Source organism: Nelumbo nucifera, chromosome 1 (assembly GCF_055504915.1).
Source record: "Nelumbo nucifera cultivar China Antique chromosome 1, China Antique-T2T, whole genome shotgun sequence".
Taxonomy (NCBI): Eukaryota; Viridiplantae; Streptophyta; class Magnoliopsida; order Proteales; family Nelumbonaceae; genus Nelumbo; species Nelumbo nucifera.
In genome coordinates, this window is record NC_142649.1 from 178,477,715 (window position 1) to 178,501,415 (window position 23,701).

The window sequence follows — 23,701 nt, forward strand, 5'->3', positions numbered from 1 at the left end:
ATATAGTATATAATACATTAATAAAATAAATATTTTTTTTAATTTTATTATACTAATTTATTTAATTATTGTATTATATACACAAAATTCATATAAAATTAAAATTTTAAGTATTTTGTTAATTTTTTTAAATAAATAGCTTTGTCCTGATGCACGGCCCGACCTGGCCCAAGGCTCGACCCGCGGGCCAGCCCGACCCATGGCATTGCACAGCACGGACCTAAGTTGTGGGTCGTGCTGGGCCGACCCCCAAAATTTCCACTAAGGAGGGCAAAACTGCCCATAACAGCCCATGGGTGACCTGCGGGCCGTGCCGTACCAGCCCAACATGGTCCACTTTACACCTCTACCCACATCTACCAACAGCATATTATCCCGTGCTTTGGAACATCTCTCATCTCAATGCATAGAGGATGAGATATTTTCCATGTGTGACTGCGTTGTTAAATTGTTATGTGAGTAAAAGTGGACAAAGTTATTATAGGCAGGAGATCTGAATTCATTTGAGAGAGGGATTAATTGAATTTGATGGATGTTTTACAGACTGTGGAATCAACCATTTTGCTTGATGTGCGTTTACATTGTGCCCCACTGTTGCGGGGCTAGCCGTTGGGGCCCCGTGCGGCACTCGAATGCGACGAATAAGCCTAAGCAACAAGCAACAACACAAGAAAATGCCACAAAAATGGCACACAAATTAGACAAAAGGCAACTTGTATTGCATTAATGGATGGCAAGCATAAGCACATAATTTAGTGTCAAGGGGATCTCATGTTTAACCTTTACATGCTCTTGATTCACTCGACTACCTATCTCCCCTCAAAGAGTACGCTAAGCTTTTGGGGGAATGACATAAAGATACATCAAAATGATGAAAAATCATACTAAATAATTACAAGAATGCCATTGACAATCCCCCATACAAAAATACATGCATAATCCACCCATGACACATACTTGAACACTGGAGTGGCGGCTGTAGGCACAATGGATGGCACTTGATGGCGCGACGAAGAAAACACTTGTGACACCACAGCATATCCCACCTGTGTATTAGAAACATCTTCCACTGATAACCTCGGGAGATATTTCCAATGCATGCAGGTGGAATGTTTGTGGGGCACACTCAATAGGGTGCAGATGTGATCTCCTTTAATTGAGACAAGGTTGAAGGAGACTGGATCTCCGTTAAAAAAACCCATTCCAACTAGATCGGTTTCAATCAATACAAAGCCCATTTGAACAGCCTTTACAGCCTTGCATCGAGAATACCTCCGTAGTTATGTGCTTTATTTTATGGAGAAATTCCCAATGCAAGGCTATAATAGGTGTTCGAACAAGCACCGACTGAATCCAGTTTCTGTTCAAACACCCTATCAGTTTAATGGGACACCGCATGTCTCGTTATGTAATAGGAGCCTACCATAAAGGTAGGAGCTATCATGTATGAAATGTATGGTGCCAGATGGTGTTGGTAGTGTTAAAACATATTTTGCTGGCAGGTGATCCAGACTCAAGTTGAAGGTTTTCAACCGACTCAGTTCATAAAGTCTCTGGCTAATTATGGAATTCGACTCGGTTCATAAAGCCCGTGCTCACAGCATTCCAAACGTCTCTTGTAACTTTGCATTTCCCCAAGAAATAAAACATGTAAGTGGAGATATTCCCAAGACTGTAAAGGTTGTTCGAAAAACCAAGCCAGACTCCTGATTGTAAGCTTGGGATTGAATTCCAGAGTTCGATCTACTGCAGTTTTTTTATGCACTTATTTACTTTGGCAGATTCCAGTAATTACATAGGGTGGTGAATATTAATGAATTTGCAACCAGTCTTGGTAATATTAGATACTGTGTTGATGAATAAATCATGTTCAAACTTAAGAAGGGGATGTTGTTAACTTATATCTAAAAAACTCTTCGTCGTACCAACTATCAATACAAACAAATGATACAACCAACCAATAATTACAGCTACAAAAAAGGAAAACATCTTTATATACAGATCATTTACATGCAAGATCGTGTGAAAAGCAGGGCAGATCCATCCACTCCACGAAGAACCAGAAGCCTAGGGTCCACATAAGTTCCACAAATAATCCTCGACAAATCAAACATTTCTGGTGGTACCTGCATGCGGACCTCTTTAAGCACTGTTGTTGCAACGTCAACTTTCTGCAACGATGAGTCGTCAAGACGCATTGTCACCTCCACCTCGCCTGAGGTAAACTTGGCTACTGGAAGGCTTGATGGCAGTTCCTTCATGGAGCTTGCCCTCCACTTTCTGTTAGACAATTTCTTTGTAACGGATTCTGGGCTTGATGTGTATTTCCCTCTGGCCTTCTCTTCCATTAGGTATTGGCGCCTCCCGGCTGTTAATCTAACTGAAGAGCTAACCTGCAATTTCCCACTCATCCCAGTTTTTTTGTGCGGCCAGTTAGAGCCAACCATAACCACGAATCCAACATCAGAAGTAAATGAAAGGGCGGTATTCATTTTTGATGTCCGTGTGACTGTAAGGTGTACATCACCAATAAGGACTCTTGCGGATGGCTGACGAAGGGTTAGACCTATGTGCCTTCCTGTACAGTACAACAGGCGCCATCTTCCTGGTAGCAACTCCAACCAGTTCTGCATTTCAAGAGATGATTTTTAGAATCAGGATCATTCGCCAAAGAGTAGCATCACTGATCAAGAAAGGGAGAGCAAGATGATGTAGCATGAATTTGTATCCATGGTCTCAACCCTGCATTAGATGGAGCACCTCAACATCCAAAGACCAGACTATTTTGACAACAGTCAATTAATTGTACTTTTAGATGGTCATTCATATGCCAATATGTACAACAATTCACCAAAAATTTTCAACAAACCAAGAGATGCCCAACCCATATGCCAATTAACCAAAGCAAGGTAAGTTTTCTTTACTTTTTTTATCAATTTGTATGCATGCACTATTATATCCCAGGACCCAAAAAAATGTGAATGTAATGAAGAAATGGACCTAAATATTAGCAATTACCTTAGGCTTTGGGTGAGGATTCAACATTTCCATCAATTCAATGAAATGAGAGAGCCTGCTACGCTGAGAAGATAAAAGTATACCATCAGAAATTCTTGTGACAAATCCATTAATTCCAAGTTACAGAGGTATGATAAGGAACTGGAATACAGATGGATTACAAATCTAAGGAATTGTTATCATAAAGCATGCTTTTTTACATGCAGTTTGGAAAAACAGGACTGGATCAAGTTGTTGAACCAGAAAATAGGAAACCAAAGGATCCCCGGTTTGGTTTGGTAATTTTGGGTAACTTCATAGCTTCCACCAAATAAACTGCTAAAAACAGGATCAAATCCCTTGGTTTCCAGCCCAGTCCTGTTTTTAAGATATTACTTTTTACATTGATAACAATAATAATAAATGGTTTTATTAAACAACATTTTTTTGATAAACAACAAGATATTTATTGATTGCCTTGAAAAAAAACAAAACTGTCCAGGCTATACAGCAAGGCCAATACAAACCAGCCACAAGCCGAACAAACAAACATAAAAATTATTGAAGGATATTATAGAGCCCCAGGACCAGGCATTCCCCCAATACACCCTTGATTCATTACACCAGATCTTGCCAAGCTGTCAGCTAAGGAATTAGCTGATCTAGGAATCCACCTGAATGAGCAATTCAAGTGACTCCTCAAGACCTTAGCCTCCCTTACCAAAGCTATAAATCTCCAAGGGGATTCTGCCTCTGAGTTTATCCCAGAAATAACTTGGCAATCACCTTGAACAATCACATTTATCCAACTTTGTTGTGCCAAAAACTTTAGGCCTTGAATCAGTGACAACACCTCAGCTTCCAAAGAGTTGCCAAAGCCTGCAGCACCTGAGTAGCTTAACAAAATGGACCCCCTTTCATCCCTTGGTGAAAGGGATAATGTCCATCCTCTAACAGGGTCATCCAACCTTACACCATTAAACTCTTCACACACTAGCACCTAATATGCCACCCTCATTTTGATCAACTCAATTAGAAACTCCACATTGAGTTCCTTATTTTCAAACAACTAGCATTTCTCCCCCCCCCCCCCCCCCCCACCCAAAAAAAGAAAAAAAAAAAACACAACACTGCTACCTTCATGGTATGCCATATCATCTTCAGTCTTTTAGTTTTAGTTTTACGATCCACAATTTGTTGAGAGAACAACTCAATGGAGTTCAACTTCTTCCAAATAAAGCCAAGAAATTATTCCAAGTTCAGCTACCACAATTTTTTTCACTTTGAAGTCTATCACACATGTTGGTGATTAGGATGATGGCCTCCCGACAGAAAACCTTAAACTACCAGAAGAGCAAGGAGCCCACACTCTCTCATCATTCCCCAAAAAAGGAAGGAAATAGGGTTTAAATTCTGCATCAAATCCAAGGATTCAGCCTCTTCACTCACTAGTAAACCTCTCCTCAAACCCATGTTCCAAGAGATATGACCATGAGATGATGAAATAAGGCTACAATGTCAGCAATGGACTTAACCTATCTTTCTAGCCTTGCAGATGTAATAAGATTTTATAGATAGAAAAAAATTTGCTAATCGATTTCTTTAGAGAACTGTTAACAACCTAGGAATGTCAAACATGGTGATGGTTTGTGCGTTTGGCTCCCCAAAAGGACTCCACATGTCTCTCCCCATGCTAAAAAAGGACTTTTACCCAATTACTGCCTCGACCATCCAGGGCCTTAAGAGTGGTATAATAGGAGAAATTAAAGCTTAGAAGTGCTAACCATTTTCTGAAGTAAACCCTTTTAAAGTGGTTATGCATACAGCCCTCCCTCTCTCTAAGTAGGGAGGACGCATGCATAGTTGTCAAGGTGATGCCTAGCGAGGCGTGTAGGCACTTTTTGGGGCTCGCCTTGCCCAAACCCTGTATGAATTATATAAAACCTCATCAAAGTTTCACATGTTTCTTATATTTTTACATTTTAAGTATATAATATTAAGATGGGCATGATACACTATATCATTCTTTTTTACTTATTTTCAGAAAATAATAATTTTTATTAATTTCTTATTTTATTAGGGTTCTGCTAGATATTCGAAGATCTAAACCAGTTTGATAGATACTCTTGTCAGGGTTCGAGTGATAGAAGTTTTATGTACGTGAAGAATCAAGGAAAATCAACAAACCAGTATGCTATTCTTTTTCTTCTCCTTCTCCTCCTTCTGGAATAAAAAATAGGGGTTCTGCCCCTTCTTCTTTTTCTATTTTTGGAACAAAAACAAGGGGTCCACCCCCTCTAGAACAAAAAATAGGGGCAAACTAGAACAAAAAACAGGGGATCTGCCCCCTTCTTTTTCTTTTTTGTAACAAAAACAGGGTCTCTGCCCCTTCTTCTATTGCTTTTTTTTGAACAAAAACAGAGGCTCTTGGAACAAAAAACAGGGGCTCCGCCCCTTCTTCTCCATCATTTTTGAGACTTTTCTTTCATGTTTTTTTTTTTTTGAGAAAAGGTAATGTAATTTTTATTGATAGAAAAACTAGTACAAAGGCTCCCCCAACTAAACACCTTAGATGGGGAAACAGCCCAAACATAACAAAATTACAGATGCCAAAGGTAATGTAATTTTCTTTCGTATTTTTTCTTAGACAAGAACCTGGTCTCTAACCCTTCTTTTACTTCTGTTTGTATGACAAAAACAGAGGCTCATCCCCTTGTTGTCCTATATTTTCTGAGACATTAAGTGAAGCCTAAGCAACTAAGCGCTCCCTTGTAACCTAGGTTTGCCTTGGTGCCTTGAAAACTATGGACACATGGCACTTGAAAAGAGGGAATCTCCCTCTCTCTATTTGGGATGGATGCCACATAACCCCCTTAAAGGAAGTGGATGGTTACCTAACTACCTCACCTCTATAGCCCCCCCCCCCTCCCAAATGCATTTCCACACCTAATACTACGCTGGTTGTCCAAAGTAGACTAAAAATAGAGAGAAAAGAGAGGAACCCTGATCTCCTGAAAGAAAAAATTGTGCAAACACCCTAAGAGAATCACATCATGCCTTAAATTGGGAATGTCTCCCATACTTGTGTCTTAAATTCATGGAGAGATATTCCAACGTGTAGCTGGATGACATGCTCTTAGTGTGCCTGCAGGATTTTTGCTTGCAATTAATCCCATCTTAAAGGAGATCGAGACACGGAAAAGAGAAAGGGTGACGCAGTCCATGAGCAAGGTTTGAAATTTCACAATGTATCAATCCGCATCGGCTGATATGAAATCTCTAAAAAGACAGGTGAAAAGGGCTTTCTTTTTTCAATCCAGAAGATATGTTCATAGGAAAAAAAAAACTAAGAGCTACAAGATAAACCCCAGATAGTGGAGAATCAAAATGCATCATACTATCTATTTGCTGTAGAGTGGTAGCATATCGCATTGATACTTTGATCCTTGATATGATGCCCATTCAGAGTATCATATCAAGGTCTGATTAGGAGACCTTTAATAGGTTTAACTGACATGGAATCATGGACAATGTTGTGTACAGATTTTTATAAGTTTTTTATGCCAACAGTTTATTTGGGGAAAATGTCAATAGGTGGATACAGAGATGACATGGACAATGTGATCGAACACATGGCTAAATCCTGAGGATCTCCAATCTAATGGAGGGTTTGGATTCACCACATCATCCCTCAACATGGTAGAGATATGCTAGGTCACTACAGAAGGTCTCTACATGATCTGATTAGGAGACCATTTTCCTTTTACAAGTAACATAATTTTGCAACCAGGGCATACACACTGTCTGATAACAAATATCTGATCAATCAAAATTAAGGGATTATGTTAGGGTCCAGCCCACTAACGGCCCACATACCAACCGGGTTACTCCACCGCATAGTTGTCAAGGCGACGCCTAGGCAACAAGGTGCCCTTTGAGGCTCTCCTCGCCTAATCGCCAAGCAGTGTTGTACTATGTATTGTAAAATACTTTTTTTTATTCATTATTTTTGACATTATAATTATAAAATAGGCACTATTAAACTAAAATATTCATTTTGTGTGTCTATATACTAATCTGTTTTTATTATTTTCTTATATGTTAGGATTTAATCAATACAAACATTGCTAAATGCTGTATTGAACCCTCAAAGACTTTAAAACCTGAACCAATAAGTAAGGAAGAACTTAAAATTTTGTCTAATCAACACATTTTCTATACTTTAACATGAACTTTGTACTTTTCTTATGAAAATTATGAATAATTATTAAGGAAATATGGCTATGGTACTTAGGAAACTACCCTAGGATCTATGTTTTCTATATAAAAAAAAATCCTTCGCCTAGGCGACTAGGCGACAAGGCGCCCCCCTAACGCCCAGCCTCACCTTGGCGCCTTGAAAACTATGCTCCACCGACCCAGATCACTCACCAGCCCATCATAGCTCACGTCTATTTTAGAAGGCTTTGTCAGCAGGCCTGAGCTGCCAAGACCATTGGAGGATATTTTCTGAGACTGAGTAACTAAATTGACAGAGCCCATTAGAGGGAATATTCTTGTAACCACCGAATGATTGGAATGATTTGCTTTTGCCTTGTTTTTGTCATTTCTGGGTCCATCTATATAACGGACCTAGCCTGAGAATCAATGGACAGCATTTTCCATACAAATTCTCACTTCTTCCTCGTCTTAAAACATTCTGGAGGTTGTGCCACCCTCGAAGAGGCACCTGAGGTAGGTAGAACCTACCAGATTACCCATGCAGAAAGGATAGAATTGGTGCTTCTACATTTTTGTAGGTAGATAAGAAAACATGGAACAACTGGAACAACGGGAGCATCTAAATGGAATTGTTGCCATCCTCCAGTGATAATGATTTTGTTCATAGCTAGTGAAAGTTAGGAACAACACTTTCAACCTTTAGTTTGCAATAGGATTCTTTATTACATGGATCTTATCATGTATGGGGATTAGAAGAGAAAAGAAAGTTATTAGCAGCTTGGTAAAAACAACCTCAGTGGAAAAAGGTTTAACTGCATCTTCCAGATATATCAGTTGCCCTAAGAAATATAAATTTATGCTAATCCTAGACTAATCCAAGGCCTCAGAAACTTGACTCAAGGAATTCATAGTTCTCTATGTCCTCTTTCAAAGTGATACAATAGGATGGCTTTTGAACCACGAAATAATAAGGTTTTCTGCAGGTTACATGAGATAATGGAGGTACTTCTAGTAAATGGCATGATTTGGGGCTTAAAGGAGAAAGACAAATATGTTATTCTGTATGGGAGAAATAAATGAAATATGACAACTAAAGACAAACTGAGGCTGTAAAATTTCAAAATACCTGACGTCGGACATAAATGTATTCCTCTGCAATTCGAACAGCAGTTGAACCTAGACCCCACCTAACCATATCCATAGATGCATCTACACGCCATCTTGGTCCACACAGGAACGGGTGCCTCAGGGCATCTAAACAACTGCACAGTAATTGAAAAGGCAATTATGGCTTATATTATCTTTGCTATACATGTAAACTTGCATGCAGCATATGTACAGTATGTTGATTCAATTATTATGGTCAACAAATTTGATCCCATAAATAACAAGGAACTTACTGCTCATTTTTTTATCAGAAACAGTACGAACTTACTGCCCTACAGCATGCCCACAGACATGTCAACCAGAGGAAAAGGCTTTATCTCTTAATGTTTATTATGTTAATACATTCTCTATCAGGATCTTAGTTCTCCATATTAAATTTTCTGATCTTATGTTTTATGCTTTTAACTATTTGTTTGCATGGAACTTTTTACCTTCAGCATTAACAGAGCAAACTTAATAAAAACCTTATAGCTTCTGCCCCTGATGATCTGGTTAGCTTTTTTGAACAAAGTTTCTTTATCTCTGAAGACTAAAAAGGGAAAGATGCGATGGAGATGCACTAAGGCTGCCATTCTTTGGACAACATGGGAATAAATAAACAGTAGTGTTTTAAAGAAGAGACGCATACAGCTGAAGGCTTGATTGAAAACATGGAAGTCAATGTAGAAAATTTTGGTAAAAACAACAGCTCTTTTTTGAACATTATTCAACATAATAAGAGCATGGCAGCACATTGCAAACTCTTCCATACCAAAACCTCGAATAGTTAGCCCATGTCTCCTTCCACCACTGATAGTGTTAAATTGAAATTTGATGGGTACATCCTGGACAACCCTGCAGGAATTGGGGGTGTATTCAGAAATCCTGAATGAGTGATCCTGACAACCTACTCGGGTCCTATAGGCCAGGGCAACTCAATTAAGGCAGTAAGCTAGTGGAAGGATTGAAGCTTGGGAAAAGGTTAAAATACACCAATCTGATAGTGGAAGGCGATGCTCACACAACCATTGGATGGATGAAGAAAAACAGTAAAGGCCCTTAGTGTTATAAACTTATAAACACACTGAGAGAAGCAATTTGCTTAGCAAGGGAATTGAGAGCCATATTCAGCTGGATAAGTAGAATAGAAAGTGGCATGGCTGGTGCATTGGCAAGACAAGGGGCTCACAGGGATCACGTATTTTGGGAGACCACTAGTGGGGAACAGGATAATGGTATACCCTAATTAAAGGAAAGATAGTGGGGTGGGGAGTTTTGTCCCCCATTGTATCTGTGAAAATTTTTCAGTGTTCCTATATGAAACCTAAAGGTGGCTATAATCAGGTTAGGCAGTGAAAAGCTCAACAAGACATACACACAATCACTAATGAGGTTAGACTCTTTCCTTTTTCTTGTTTTTATTTGTTTGTGTAAAGAGACTGGGCCGAATGGGTCCTAGTATCTTCTCTTGTAATATCTTTTCTTTTATTATTGGCTAATGGGCTTGTTATTTCTTTTTGTTTAATCTCTTTATGTTACTGCCTAGCTGGCCGCCCACTTAAGGGCATACTTGTCATTACTTTAACTTTAATTCTTGATAAAAAAAGATTAGAGGAGAAAGGGAAGATAATTCGATACTTCTTCTTCTTCCTTCTCTTTTCGCCATCTTCTTCTCTTGTGTTGCTGCTCTTACTTCTCTTCTTCCTTTTCCTTCTAATCTTCAAATTTACACCTAATATTTGAGGACTGATTTACATCTTGGTATCAGAGCAAGTCTATTTCTTCCTTTTTTTTCTTTCTTCTTCTCTATAGTTCAAAGGATCTATGGCCTAGTTGGTAGAGGGTTTGGAGAGTTTAAATCTGGCTGGATATTGCCAAGAAGCGGTGTTGTTTTGTTGCTGCCCAAAACCCTAGCCGATTAGAGATTTTCGAAGGTACAGGTAAAGGTGAAGTTTTGGGTGTGGCGCTCTGTGCTTGGGAGGTGTCTTGTGACTCCTAAAGGAGGGTGGTTCAGGTTTGGAAGAGATTGGGAAGTTCTAGTAGGAGCAGCTGCATCTTCTCTCTTCCTCCCCAACAGCTGGATGGAGTAAAACCCTAGTTTTCAAGCATCTAGGTTCTGGTTTGACTTCAAGTAAGTTTATATAGACAAAATTTCTGGTTCTTTGATTTTCGTTTGATTAATGGAGCCATACGGAAGTGAGTTCAAGCAAGTGCCGATTTCAGGCCTTGGCTCGATAGATTCCGTTTTGACTGGTGTAACCACAATCAAGCTAGATGGGACAAATTACCTTGCTTGGGCACAGTCTATAAGAATTTATGTCTGTAATAGAGGAAAACTTGGGTATCTCACAGGTAGTAAAGTGAAACCCGAAGAGACGGACCTTGAATTTGAGAAATTGATGCAAGAAAACTATACTGTCATAGGATGGTTGGTCAATTCTATGCAACCTCATATAAGTCAGCATTATCTCTGGATGTCTTCGGCTAAGGAGATCTGGGACAGTGTTACTGAGACCTATTCACAGAAGTTGAATGTAGCCAGAGTCTATAAGTTGAAAAGTGATGTGAAGAACCTAAGACAGGGGGAGAAGAGTGTAGCAATCTACTACTCTATACTGAAATCCCTATGGCAAGAAATTGATGTTATGGAAACAGTTGTATGGGAGAGTAAGAATGATGCTGAAATGTATAGGAAGTTGGTGGAGAGAAATAGGGTGTTTGAATTTCTCACTGGACTCAACCCTGAGTTTGACATCATTATGCAAAATATCCTGGCCAGAGATGAGGTTACTCTTTCTCAGGCATATGCTATGATAAGCAGTAAGGAGAGTAGGTGGCAGGTTCAGTTGTAGGGTCCACCTACAAAACACTTTGCACATGCTGGAATAAAGCCAAAGGGTCCTACTGAGAAAAAGGAGCAGATATGTGAATATTGCAAGAAACCGAGGCATACAAAGGACATCATCTTCATCAGCATTTGCTCACTCAGGTATTCGTGCTTCTGCAAATCATGCTTCAGTTTCAAGTAATCATAAAATCCCTTGGGTTATTGATTCTGGTGCATCAGACCATATGACCAGCCTGTCTAATCTCTTCTGCTCATACCACCTTCTCTCTGACAAAGAGAAAATATCCCTTGCTGATGGCTCTCTTGCTCCCATCTCTGGTAAAGGAGATATAAAGACCTCTGACACCCTTTATTTATCCTTTGTCCTTCATGTCCCTAAACTTAACACAAACCTTTTATCTGTTAGTAGCTTAACTAAATCCATGAATTGCAGCATAACCTTTTTTCCCACTCATTGTGTTTTTCAGGACCTACAATCTCAGATGATGATTTAGAGTGGCCATGAGGCGAATGGAACATACTTGCTGGACACACCGGATCGAGCTTTGGGACCACCTCATGGAGTTGCCTTATAGTCAGTTTTGTCAGAGTCTGTTAACAAAGTCTTGTTATGTCACTTTCGGTTTGGTCATTTATCATTTTCTACTTTGAGTCATTTGTTTCCAGATATGTTTAAGGGAGTGTCTTTATCGAGTCTTCATTGTGAGTCGTGTGAACTAGCAAAGCATTGTAGACATTCTTATTCAATAAGCAATAAAAGATCTCTTTCTCCTTTTCATATTGTTCACTCTGACGTGTGGGGACCATATCATTTGCCAACTATGGGGGGTTACAGGTACTTTATCCTTTTTATTGATGACTACGCTCATTACACTTGGATTTATCTCATGAAATCCAGGGATGAAGTACCAGCTATTGTGCAAAAATTTTCATGAACTCATCCTCACCCAGTTTAACACTCGTATCAAAATATTTCGTTCTGATAATGCTAAGGAGTATTTTGAGAGAACCCTCTCCACCTATCTTGAAACTTTTGGGGTTATTCATCAAAGTTCTTGTTCCTACACTCCACAACAAAACGGGGTGGCAGAAAGGAGGAACAGACATGTGGTTGAAGTTGCCAGATCCCTCTTGTTTGCATCCCATGTTCCTATAAAATTTTGGGGAGATGTTGTTCTTACTGCTACTTTTTTGATCAATCGTATGCCCTCCTGAGTCCTTGACTTCAAAACCCCCTTTAGCCTTCTCTTCCCGGATGAGGATATTTTTTCTCTTCCTCTCCGTGTTTTTGGGTGCACTTGCTATATGCATATTCACAGTCATCAAAGGCATAAGTTTGAACCTAAGGCTCATAAATGTGTTTTTCTGGGATATGCTTCCACACAGAAGGGATATTGCTGTTTTGATCCAGTTCGTGGCACCCGCTTTGTATCTCAGGATGTCACCTTTGCTGAGTTGACTCCTTTCTTTAGCATTTCTCCTGAAGGGGAGAAATCTGAAGAGCCCTTTGCTATGTCTCCATCTATTCCTCTTCCCATTCCTCTTAAGTCCTATCATGAGGTGTCTACTTCTCCCACTAGACCTACCTCCAATATTCCTATTCCTCCTCCTCCTCCACCTCATTCTCCTATAATTCCTCCTCTTCCTGTTCTCCAAAGGTGGTACCAAAGGCAAAGATTCAGACATGGGCAGGTTGTTTCCACTCCTACAGAAGAGCCTCTTGCTCCTCCCATCATTACTGAGGTAACAGGTCAGCCTTCTTTTGACCCATCTACAGCTTTCCCAGACCTTGACCTTCCTATTGCTCTCCGCAAGGGCAAGCGGAAGTGTACAGCCCATTGTATCTCCAAACACCTGCCTTACAGCCTTCTCTCTCCTTCCTACTACTCTTTTCTTGCATCTGTTTCTTCCCATGTGATACCCAGGGTCCGTACCAGAAGCCTTATCTCAACCTGAATGGAGGGATGCTATGATGACTGAACTGGATGCTTTGCATAAGAACCATACCTGGGATATTGTTGACTTGCCTGAAGGGAAGGAACCAGTGGGTTGTAAATGGGTGTTTACCATTAAATATCACTTTGATGGCTCTATTGAAAGGTTTAAGGCTAGGCTGGTTGCTAAGGGCTACACTCAAATGTATGGCATTGACTATCTTGAGACATTTGCTCATGTCGCTATGTCGCTAAGATGACCTCAGTCATGGTTTTGTTATCTCTAGCCGCTACTTTTGACTGGCCCCTACACTAGTTTGATGTTAAAAATGCTTTCTTGAATGGAGACCTGCATGAAGAGGTCTATATGTTTTTGCCTCCAGGGGTGTATGGGAAGGAAATGCAAAGTAAGGTGTGTAAACTGCAGAAATCTATTTATGGTCTCAAACAGTCTCCTCGGGCTTGGTTTGAGAGGTTTAGAGCTACTCTTGTCTCCTTTGGCTACACACAAACTCAATCTGATCATACCCTGTTCTTGAAGAGAAATGGCTCTCTGGTGACCTTCTTGATAGTTTATGTTGATGATATTGTGGTCATGGGTAATGACACTCAAGAGGTCAGTAAACTAAAAAGGTTTCTCAACTCTGAATTTGAGATCAAGGATTTGGGAGATCTTCGGTATTTTTTGGGCATTGAAGTTGCTAGATCTAAGGATGGTATCTTCATTTCTCAGCGTAAATATGTCATTGACCTCCTTACCGAGACTGGTAAACTTGGAGCTAAACCAATCTCCACTCCCATTGATCCTAATCATAAGCTTTCTGCTACAGATGGTGAGCTTTTATCTGATAAGGAGGTGTTTCAGAGACTGCTTGGGAAGTTGTTATATCTTTGCAAGACTCGGCCAGATATTTCCTATGCAGTAAGTGTTATTAGTCAATTTATGCATTCTCCCAGAGATACTCATTTAGCTACTGCAGAAAGGGTTCTGTGCTACTTGAAAGGTACTCCCGGGAAAGGTATCCTGTTTGCTAAACATGGACACATGAAGCTGGAAGCTTTCACTGATGTTGATTGGGCAGGGATGTATTGATGATAGGAGATCCACCTCAGGTTATTGTGCTCTGGTCGCTGGGAACATTATGTCATGGAGGAGTAAGAAACAGTCTGTAGTTGCTAGATCCTCAACTGAAGCAGAATACAGGGCAATGGCACATGGTGTGTCAAAATTACTATGGCTAGGATCCCTTCTAGAAGAATTGGGGGTTGACTACGAGAAGCCAATGATGCTCTACTGTAACAACCAAGCAGCTATCAACATTGCACATAATCCTGTTCAACATGACAGAACTAAGCACATTGAGATTGATAGACATTTTATAAGGAAAGAGTTTCCTCAGGAGAAGTTTGTTTGCCATTCATCACATCAGACGAGCAATTGGTTGATATCTTGACCAAGGGAGTTCCAAGAGGGAAAATGACACACTATATAAGCAAGCTGGGCATGATTGACATCTATGCTCAGCTTGAGGGGGAGTGTAAAGAGACTGGGCCGAATGGGTCCTAGTATCTTCTCTTGTAATATCTTTTTCTTTTATTGTTGGCTAATGGGCCTCTCTTAATGGGCCTGTTATTTCTTTTTTGTTTAATCTCTTTATGTTACTGCCTAGCTGGCCGCCCACTTAAGGGCATACTTGTCATTACTTTAACTTTAATTCTTAATAAAAAAATATTAGAGGAGAAAGGGAAGATAATTCAATACTTCTTCTTCCTTCTCTTTTCGCTATCTTCTTCTCTTGTGTTGCTGCTCTTGCTTCTCTTCTTCCTTTTCCTTCTAATCTTCAAATTTACACCTAATATTTGAGGACTGATTTACATCTGTTTGTTAGGGGAGGGGAAATTTATCTAATTGAAAAGGTAAACACAAGATAGGGGAAAGTATTGGAAACCAATTAATTCACTAGTAAGAATGATATCACATGACAGATGGTCCTGAAAGGACAAGGAAAAGAAGAATCTTGGTTCAGGTGGTAAGAAAACAATCTCATCATCTAATAGAACATATGATCTTAGGGTGTAACAGAAAAGCCCATTTGCTAGGAACACCATTGTATTTAGACAAATAACAAAATGTGCGTCTAAATTGTCCACATAACATCAAAGCTAAATTGTTTAATGATAATTTAATTATACGATAAGAAACAGGTGAAAGTGCAAAACACACACACAGAATGGACCTTATTCTCTCAGAAGGTTTTGTTGCAAGCAACAAGGATAGAAGGTTCCAACCTGCTCCCGAGTTCCTATCAAGTATCTTCAAGAAAGAAAGAGAATCAACGGATCTTCATTAGAGAAAAGGAAAAGAAATAGCATCAGATTGGAAACTACTCATTCCACAAACAGATATTAACCTGTAATCCAGGATTTCCAGATGGAAAGTTGTTACAGAGAATTGGCAATAAAAATTCACGCAAGCATGCTGGATTGTTTCCCTGCATTTAAAGATAAGAAGGAACATAGCAAAAACAGAAGTTGAAATAAAATCAATCATAAAATCTGTTTTTTGTTGATAGCACTCAAGTTGATAAAGCTTAAGTTTCAGCATTCAAATAACTAGGAAAACTAGAGAATCTATAAACATTTACCATGTCATGGACAACACTGTAGATTCAGAATTTAAGATGATGGTTTATTGACAGGGTTCACAATTGATGAAGGTATGAAGTTTTTGATGGATTTGTTGATGGCATAAAGTTACCGAAGTTAACTTACAAGTAGGGGTGGCAATTTATGACCCAATACATCTAACCCACCCATGTCATGTAGCAGGTTGATTCCCACACTGGATCAATTTAAATGGATTAAGTTGTTCCGGGTGTCAAACTTTATATGGATTAGGTTTGTAGAAGGTCCCCCACTTTCTGTTCCAGGTAAGTCTCTGTTAGATCCTATCTTGCTCACTGCTGGAGTCTCTAAAGATAAACCTCTCTCTCCCTAGATCTCTGAATGAGATATCATCTCACTCTCTTCCAGAGCGTCTGTCTCTCTCTCTAGAAAGATGGATGTAGATATAAAAATGGGATATCATCTTGCTTGCTTTCATATTCTCTCTCTAGAGAGATGGTTGAAGCCCTCAACTTTCTTGGACAGCCAATACTGTAGCACACCGCTCAAAAAGCCATCAGAAAGGTTTATGCTGGTCCCAGTCATTTAGTGGCTCTGACATGTGGCAATATTAGAATGTCATAATTAGCTTTAGTCACTTATAGATACCACCCCAAATAAGATCAGAAAAGTGGATGGTCAAAGCATGGCACAAGGGTTTCTGACTATAAGGGAGGTTTGGAGGGAGAGAAACGAGAGGATTTTTGAAGGGAGAAATGAAAAGCTTGGAAGAAGTTGGGACGGCAATCTCTTCTTTATCTGTTGGCTGGGAGGTACTCCCAGAATTTGAGGGACTAAAGAAAGAAGATTTGGGTTCTGACTTTTGACATACTCTGAATGTTTATGTTCTTCTGTTGGGGTGACTCTGGTCACCTGTGTTAGAAGTATCTTTTATTTTCAGCAATAAAAATTTCCTTTTTATTTATCTTCAAAAAAAAAAGGTTTCTGACTTTAAGGAATCAAGCAGGTCGGCTTTGGGTTGACAGATTGATGGTCGTTACATCCTCAAGATATTTGGATTGGGTTGGGTTGCCATTGGACCATATATGTGCTAAACAAAATTGGCCACAAATGGGTGTGGGTGGTAGTGTGCGGGTTGCTCTTCAATCCACACCCAACCCCACCCAATTACAACAACCTCTACTTGAGCTAGCATCGTGCCTATATTCAGACTAGGATTCATTCAAATTAAACGAATGAGGTCGAGGACAAAAGAAACCAAACAAATTTAAAAACAAAAGACAAAAGAAAATGCATCCATTTAATGTACTCCAGTTATTTTTGAATTCTCAGCCCTAATTGAACTTCAGTGCAGGAGAAAGACATGGATGAAAAAGAGGTTGCCAACAGGACCTTAAAACAATTTATATGAACACCACTTGGAAAATTAGTTTTCTATATCCATCTTGATAAATAGAATCTCATTTCTCACAAGCTTTAACAAAAGTTCACCTCATCTCTTCAATGGGAAATAAGAAAAACAAAACGAAAAAGAAAAAGCAAACTCTTGCTGAACTTGGAAAACCTTATTCTCAGTTAGTCACCATGTAAATGAGTTCAAGAGATGTCCAATGTCACAATTTTACTTGGTTTACTTTTTTCCATTACAACTAAGTTTTGATAGTCATTGAATTTTTGTTATATCCCCCCCCCAAAAAAAAAGAAAAAAAAAACAAAAAACAAACAAAAGAATGTCAAAAGATCCAGCATGAAAGCAATCCTACTGTTGCATCAGTTAAAGTTTTCAATATGAAATCAAGTAGTTTTCAGAAAGAAAGAAAAAAAGAAAAAAAAAAAAAAAGGAAGATTCAATTTATGATGTACCTTATTGAGGAAAGATTTGAACTTCATGAAGATTAAAGGATCCATGAGCTCCCGCAAAACCATTTTTGCCATTATAAACCCAACACATCTTGACAATACATAAGAAAATCAAATGAACAAATCTTATGAACATCTGAAACCTAACTAATATAAAATATGCTACATCTCATTGTTAAGCATCCTACCTCATGTCAAAAGCAATCATCATTTTCCGCCTGTTAAAGTTACTATCTAATGTACTATTGTCCGGACTGCCATCATAGAAATCTGCAGCATTTCCAAGAATTCCTACCTGATAAAAGGCATGGTTAAAATGTAGTTGCCAACAAGAAGGCCATAAACAGAAACAAAAACAGATCAAATAGAAAGAAAAAAAATAATAAATCTGTATGTTATGTTTATGTTTCCACTAGGGACTGCCACCAACCCTTTAACAAGGCATTCAAATGTCACTCCCATCCTTTAAAGTGATCCCAACAGGATGAGAAAAGTAAATGAGTAGGTTAGTAATGTACTAATGTGAACCTTACATGGCCTCTTCAGCTAAGAAAAACTTTTAGGGGCAAATGTAAAAACAGCCAAACAAATTCAAATTTACAAGTACTTGGCTACATCAGTTCTCCCTACAAAGATTTTGGTGGGCTTGAGTACCAGGCAACATATCAAAATGTCTATTCAAGGTTAGGAGATAAATTGATTGGACAAAAATCACCATATTGGAATCTTGTTGCTATGTGGTAGCTACATGCCTTCATGTCACTATCTTTCTAAGTAGAAATTTTAGACAAATGATCCTCTGTTAAACTCAACTCAAATAATCCCCATTCCAACATACGGTGTCAACTACACGAGTCCTGTCAGAAAGTAGACTAATATGATTTGACCATGTCATAGAAATCAACACCACCCATAAAAAGTGATTTGGTGCATGTCAAAGGAGCTAGAAGGACTAGGGGTAGACCAAAAAGGATATGGGTAGAACTAAGAGATGATTTAAGCACCAATAATTTAACAATGGATATGGCACTAAATAGAATGGAAAGGCAAAACAGGACTACATAACCAACTCCCACATAATTGGGATAAGGCTTGGATGATGATGATGATGATGATGATGAACTACATGAATCCTGCTCTGCCATTCAACTCTATGAAGAGCCTCAGAAAGTCCTCAATTATGTCCAACAGTGTAGGGAAAAAGTATTTCCAGATATATTTATCAAGAAATTCAAGAAAGGTCAAGAATAATCAATGCATTTTATTTTCAAGGAGAAATTCAAGACAGAGAAAAGAATGGGGCATTGAGTAATGCAAAGAATCTGCTTTAATACAAATGGCTTGGATTTAATATTTCAGCTTTTCCCGGAAATAAAAATTCTGTACCACTGCAGGTCTACAGGTTTCAAAGTTATCAGCAAAGCATCAAATTATTTTATCTTGTTTGAACAGTTGTTTTTTTTTCTTCTCCTACTTTCACCTACCCTTTTGTTTGAGCATGTGTACTTAAAGATTGAGTAAAAACTTGCACTGGAATTTTTAATGGATAGGGCTCTCCCACTGTTAAGTAGAAATGAAAGGAGCAAAGTGAATTAACGGTGATTCTCCTGCCTCAACCATCTAGCTTTATGGTGTAGTTTATCTTTATCATTCAGGGTTGAGATTAACCACTTATTCTTTATCTATGACAAGTGTCAAGATCAGCTAGAAGGGCTATCCTATGTTGAATGTTTCCTCTCATTATGTCTGAAATCTCAATTCCATTCAGAAAACAGGGAAAAAAATAGGCATTATTTTGAAACATGGCAAAAGGTTGTCAAGCTTATGAGTTTGCTGACATTTAGAGCCCTTTTATGGAGAATAACTAAGCTTTTGTGTTTCTCTTTAGGTGGTATTCTAGACATCTAGTAAATGCACACCATTTATTAAACATTAGATAGATAATTATGCAAGTCTTTTACAGTTGTGATAGCTTCCTCCTGACGTCAAAATCATTGAATATGAAATTTGTTTATTGGGAACCAGATAGAAAAAATATCTTGATTGGGTGTTTAGAAAGGAATTTCTAAAGTTTTTCCTAAGTTCAGCAGAGGCATAAAGTTTAAGTTAGATAGTGTGGCTGAAAACAAATTGGCCTCAGTTGCTGAATCATATGTGGTGGAAGGCAATAGAATTATCCAGAATCCTTCTTTCAGAAGAAGTTTTATGATTGGGAGATTGAGACGGTGACTGAGCTCCTAACTTACTTCAGAATAATCTCCCAAACCTGCTTTCTCAAGATGTAAGATGTTGGAAGTGGAATCAGTCAGGTGACTTTACTGTTAAATCCTTTTATAAAGGTATAATTGATGAACCTCAAAAGCAGTTCCCAAACAAGGCAATTTGGAGATCTGCGGCCTCTTCTAAAGTCAAGTTTTTTGGTTGGGTGGTAGCCTCATAAAAAGAGGTTTCAACATTTCAGACCTATGGTGCCCCTTATGCAACCAGGAAACAGAGACCTCAAACCACCTTTTTTTTGGCATTGCAACTTCAGTACAGCAGTGTGGAATCATTTCTTGAAGGCTGATAATCTAAATCGGTGCTTCCCAGGTACTGTAAATGCACTCCTGGAAGAGTGATGGCAAATTCCCAAAATGACTAAAGAAGGGAAATTGTGCTGGTCATCTATTCAACCAGCAATCATGTAGGCTTTATGATTTGAAAGAAACAACAGAATATTTGATAAGAAATCCACAACTGAAGCAGAGGTGATAAATTTGGCAGTTGCAACAGTTAAGAACTGGTTGGCTGTTCATAATGTATTTAAAGATGACATCTTTTCTACTTTTTTAAATGTAGACTTTTTTTCTGAGGTCCTTTACAGCTTTTCATTGTACAGGGGACCATATACTTTGATTAATACAATATACTTTCCCCTTTCTCAAAAAAAAAACATATTTTGATTGGGGTTATTATAAGATATATTAGGAAAGTTTTTATAATTTATTCCTATTCCACAGTCTCAATCCGGCATCTGACTTTTGCTTCTACAGAAAGATGCATATGGAAACATTTTTAACTAATATTTGAATATTAACCTCTGAATAAGATAAGAAACTGTGCTGCAAAAAATGGGGGAAATAAGTTCTCAGCTTAGCATGAATGAAGAAAACTATCAGAACTTACTTTTATATGTCTATCCAATGGGCTTATATGCACATTCTCTAGCCTTAGCTCAGTGTGAGCAAGTCCATGGCTATGCAAGTAGTTTACCTGAGGGAGATGAACAACAGAAACACCATGATTCCAATTCTATATGGCTGAATTACAATGCACGCACAGAAAGAATCTACAAATTTGCAACTAGATAATAAAAATATAAAAAAAATACATACTCCAATCAAGAGATCCCTCATTAAAATCCGAATAAGCCGCAACTTTCGAGAAATAGTAGGTCCTCCAACTGTGTCATCCCCAACCTTTCTTACATACTCCTCATCCAATGCCAAAGTAGCTTCTAAGGTTGGAAGCCAATCTGATAATTGGAGCCAATGCCTTAGAGAATAACTACCATGATACTGCAAACAAAGGAAAGGAATGTCTAATTATATGAGGCATCAACCCAATCTTCAGTTTGTTTTCTAAGTGAGTAGAATTCAGCAAGAAATGCTAACATTCCCATTGGAGTGGACAGAGAATCCATCTTCCTTTCCCTATTCTATTGGCACATCAGGAAGCTAATTCATCTCATCTAAAGATCTGGTATCATAATGTGGATTATACAATGAAAGAGAACATCCATTAGCCTACAATCGTCCAACCATTCCTAGCCTTTAGAGGTTTGCATATACAAATGGGAGACAGGGAGCCACATTCCTATGAAAATACATAGTACTTACCAACACCCATTACTTTAAACAATTCTATGTGAGACCTACCCCGTGAACGAGTGTGAATGAGCTATGATTAGTATCTGTCGATTGAGAAACATGGCCATGAACTTGCATTGAGTACGAATGATACATAATTCTGCGACGAGCTAGTTTCTTCAGTACCTGTAAGACAATTCATCAAATAGAAGTAAAATAATATTTCCAACCACAAGCAATAAAAATTATATAATTAGTGGTTCATTTACCTCTATGGCCCGCCTCCCTCTTCGCTGAGCTTGAGGAGAAGTAAGTTGTCGAAGCACGACTCGTGTTTTATACAAGGGGCTGCAATTACCGAATTCTCAATCTCTAAGTTTTAATTGTTTAAAGGAACTTCTTGTTCGTATTATACCAGATCAGCGGAAAGGTAACACTAACCTGTGACAATCCATTACTGTTGCTTCAAATACTAATTCGTCTGCCTGTCAACTCTCGAATCAAATAGAATTACAAAAGCCATGTCTCTAGCAATCCCCTTAACACATAAACACATAAAATTCTACGTACCCTTCCACCAAGCCCGATGCTGACGCGATCGCAGACAGAAAAATCCGACATCTTGAATTTCATAACAGGCCCCAATTCTTCTTCCAAAGAGCTGTGTCCAACGGTTGGATTATTCCCCTTCTGTTCTGATGGAGACATGGCTCTTCCCGCCCAACACCTCATTCTCCGAAAAGGTCTCGCAGGAAAATTGGTCATTCTTCGGATTAAATGTTCACGAAAGGGCGTGATTAGTCTTGTCGACGAATTTTCGCTTGCATGCAATAATTCGATACTCCCCGGTCCCGAATTGAACCCAACTCCACAGAACGCCATTGGTTAAAGCTCTGAACATTCAAAAGTATCCATCGAATATTATGCAACTCCGTCTCCATCGGTGATTAAGAAAATACCAATAAAACAAAAAAAAAATAACAGCAATGATAATAAACGATAGAAATCGTTTGACAAAAGGAATTTTTAAATTTCAATTACAGTCAGAATTACAGGAGGGAAAAACGAAAAAGAAATAGAAGATCTGGCTGGAGAAAACTTACGGGGAGTGGAGAAGCTCGTTTAGAATGTGACGAGGAAAACAGATTGAAAAAGAAGAACTAAAGAGAATGGAAGAGGAAATGGAGCGAAGGAGGCGTATATATAGAAAGAGAACGTGTGAGATTTGCGTGGGAGAACACGCATGAGGTGTTTCTCCATGGGCTCTCCGCATGGTCGCGTCAGCTCTGCAAATATCTCCTCCCTCCCGAGAATTTTCTCCATGTCAAGACGGTCATGTTCATCCTCATCCACCAATTCTTCCCAACCCAAAGAAAAAAAACAAAAAACAAATAAAACGAAGGGCAATAGGTAATTAGTCGTATCAGAGACTGATCTGGGCACATCCAAATATCCAATGTTTGATGAACCAGGCATTAAATCAGAATTCAGAAACCACAGTTTGTAATTTGGTAAACCTGACATGGGTATTTTCGGAAGCACGTTTAGCCTTGATGTCAATCGTGTGACCAGGACTAAAGATATATTAGGAAAATTTTTCAACCACTTTCTTGGCTTTCAAGTGAAGGGTCCAACTCAGAATTCTTAGTCCCAACTTAAAAGCCATAAATTCTTAGCCCCAACTTAAATTCATGTGCATGATGTGGTTTACAGGGGGGCTACAGACTATGGGGCTCTAATTTAAGAATTTTGCATTGAGTTGCAGTGTATTCCTCCCTTTATTTTATGGAAAGATATTCCTAATACAAGATTACAAGAGGTTGTTGCCTGTTAAGATAATTTGAGCACCGGTTTGTTCGGACCAAGCCGATTTACTTTGATTGAGCCATTTTGGATGTTGGTTTTTACCTGTGTTTGGATAAGCTTATGCTTTTTTAAAGTACAAAGACATTGAATTTGAACATTTTTTTTTTTTTTTGGTGTTACCGTGTGCTTTTGCGATTTGGTAATGATTTGTTTTCAAAACAATTGTTTTTAGTTATGATATATTGCTTTACTAGGCATGATATGATAAAATTTAGGGAGAATGACGATTCAGCCTATTGTCAGAATTCTTATCCCCATCCTACAATTAGGGTAGGTGTCAGTTCGGAATTAATGCCAAGGTTCAGTCTACCATCGGAATTCTTAATCCCATTATACAGTTGGGGTAGTTGTCAACT

The 23,701-nt window shown here is 38.7% G+C and overlaps 1 protein-coding gene across 1 annotated transcript; it reads right to left on the reverse strand.

Annotated features, from left to right (window-relative positions):
• Positions 1-1,831: 1,831 nt before the first annotated feature.
• Positions 1,832-22,934, reverse strand: ORG1 (OBP3-responsive protein 1). Its single transcript, XM_010263265.2, has 14 exons — positions 22,583-22,934; positions 22,050-22,372; positions 21,921-21,964; positions 21,749-21,827; positions 21,549-21,665; positions 21,006-21,188; positions 20,797-20,883; positions 17,820-17,926; positions 17,635-17,722; positions 15,558-15,638; positions 15,384-15,460; positions 8,345-8,480; positions 3,019-3,081; positions 1,832-2,627 (listed from the first exon to the last, which is right to left on the reverse strand). Exons 2-14 carry the CDS (start codon positions 22,359-22,361, stop codon positions 2,007-2,009), a joined length of 1,995 nt encoding a protein of 664 aa, XP_010261567.2. The 5' UTR covers positions 22,362-22,372; positions 22,583-22,934; the 3' UTR covers positions 1,832-2,006.
• Positions 22,935-23,701: the final 767 nt, after the last annotated feature.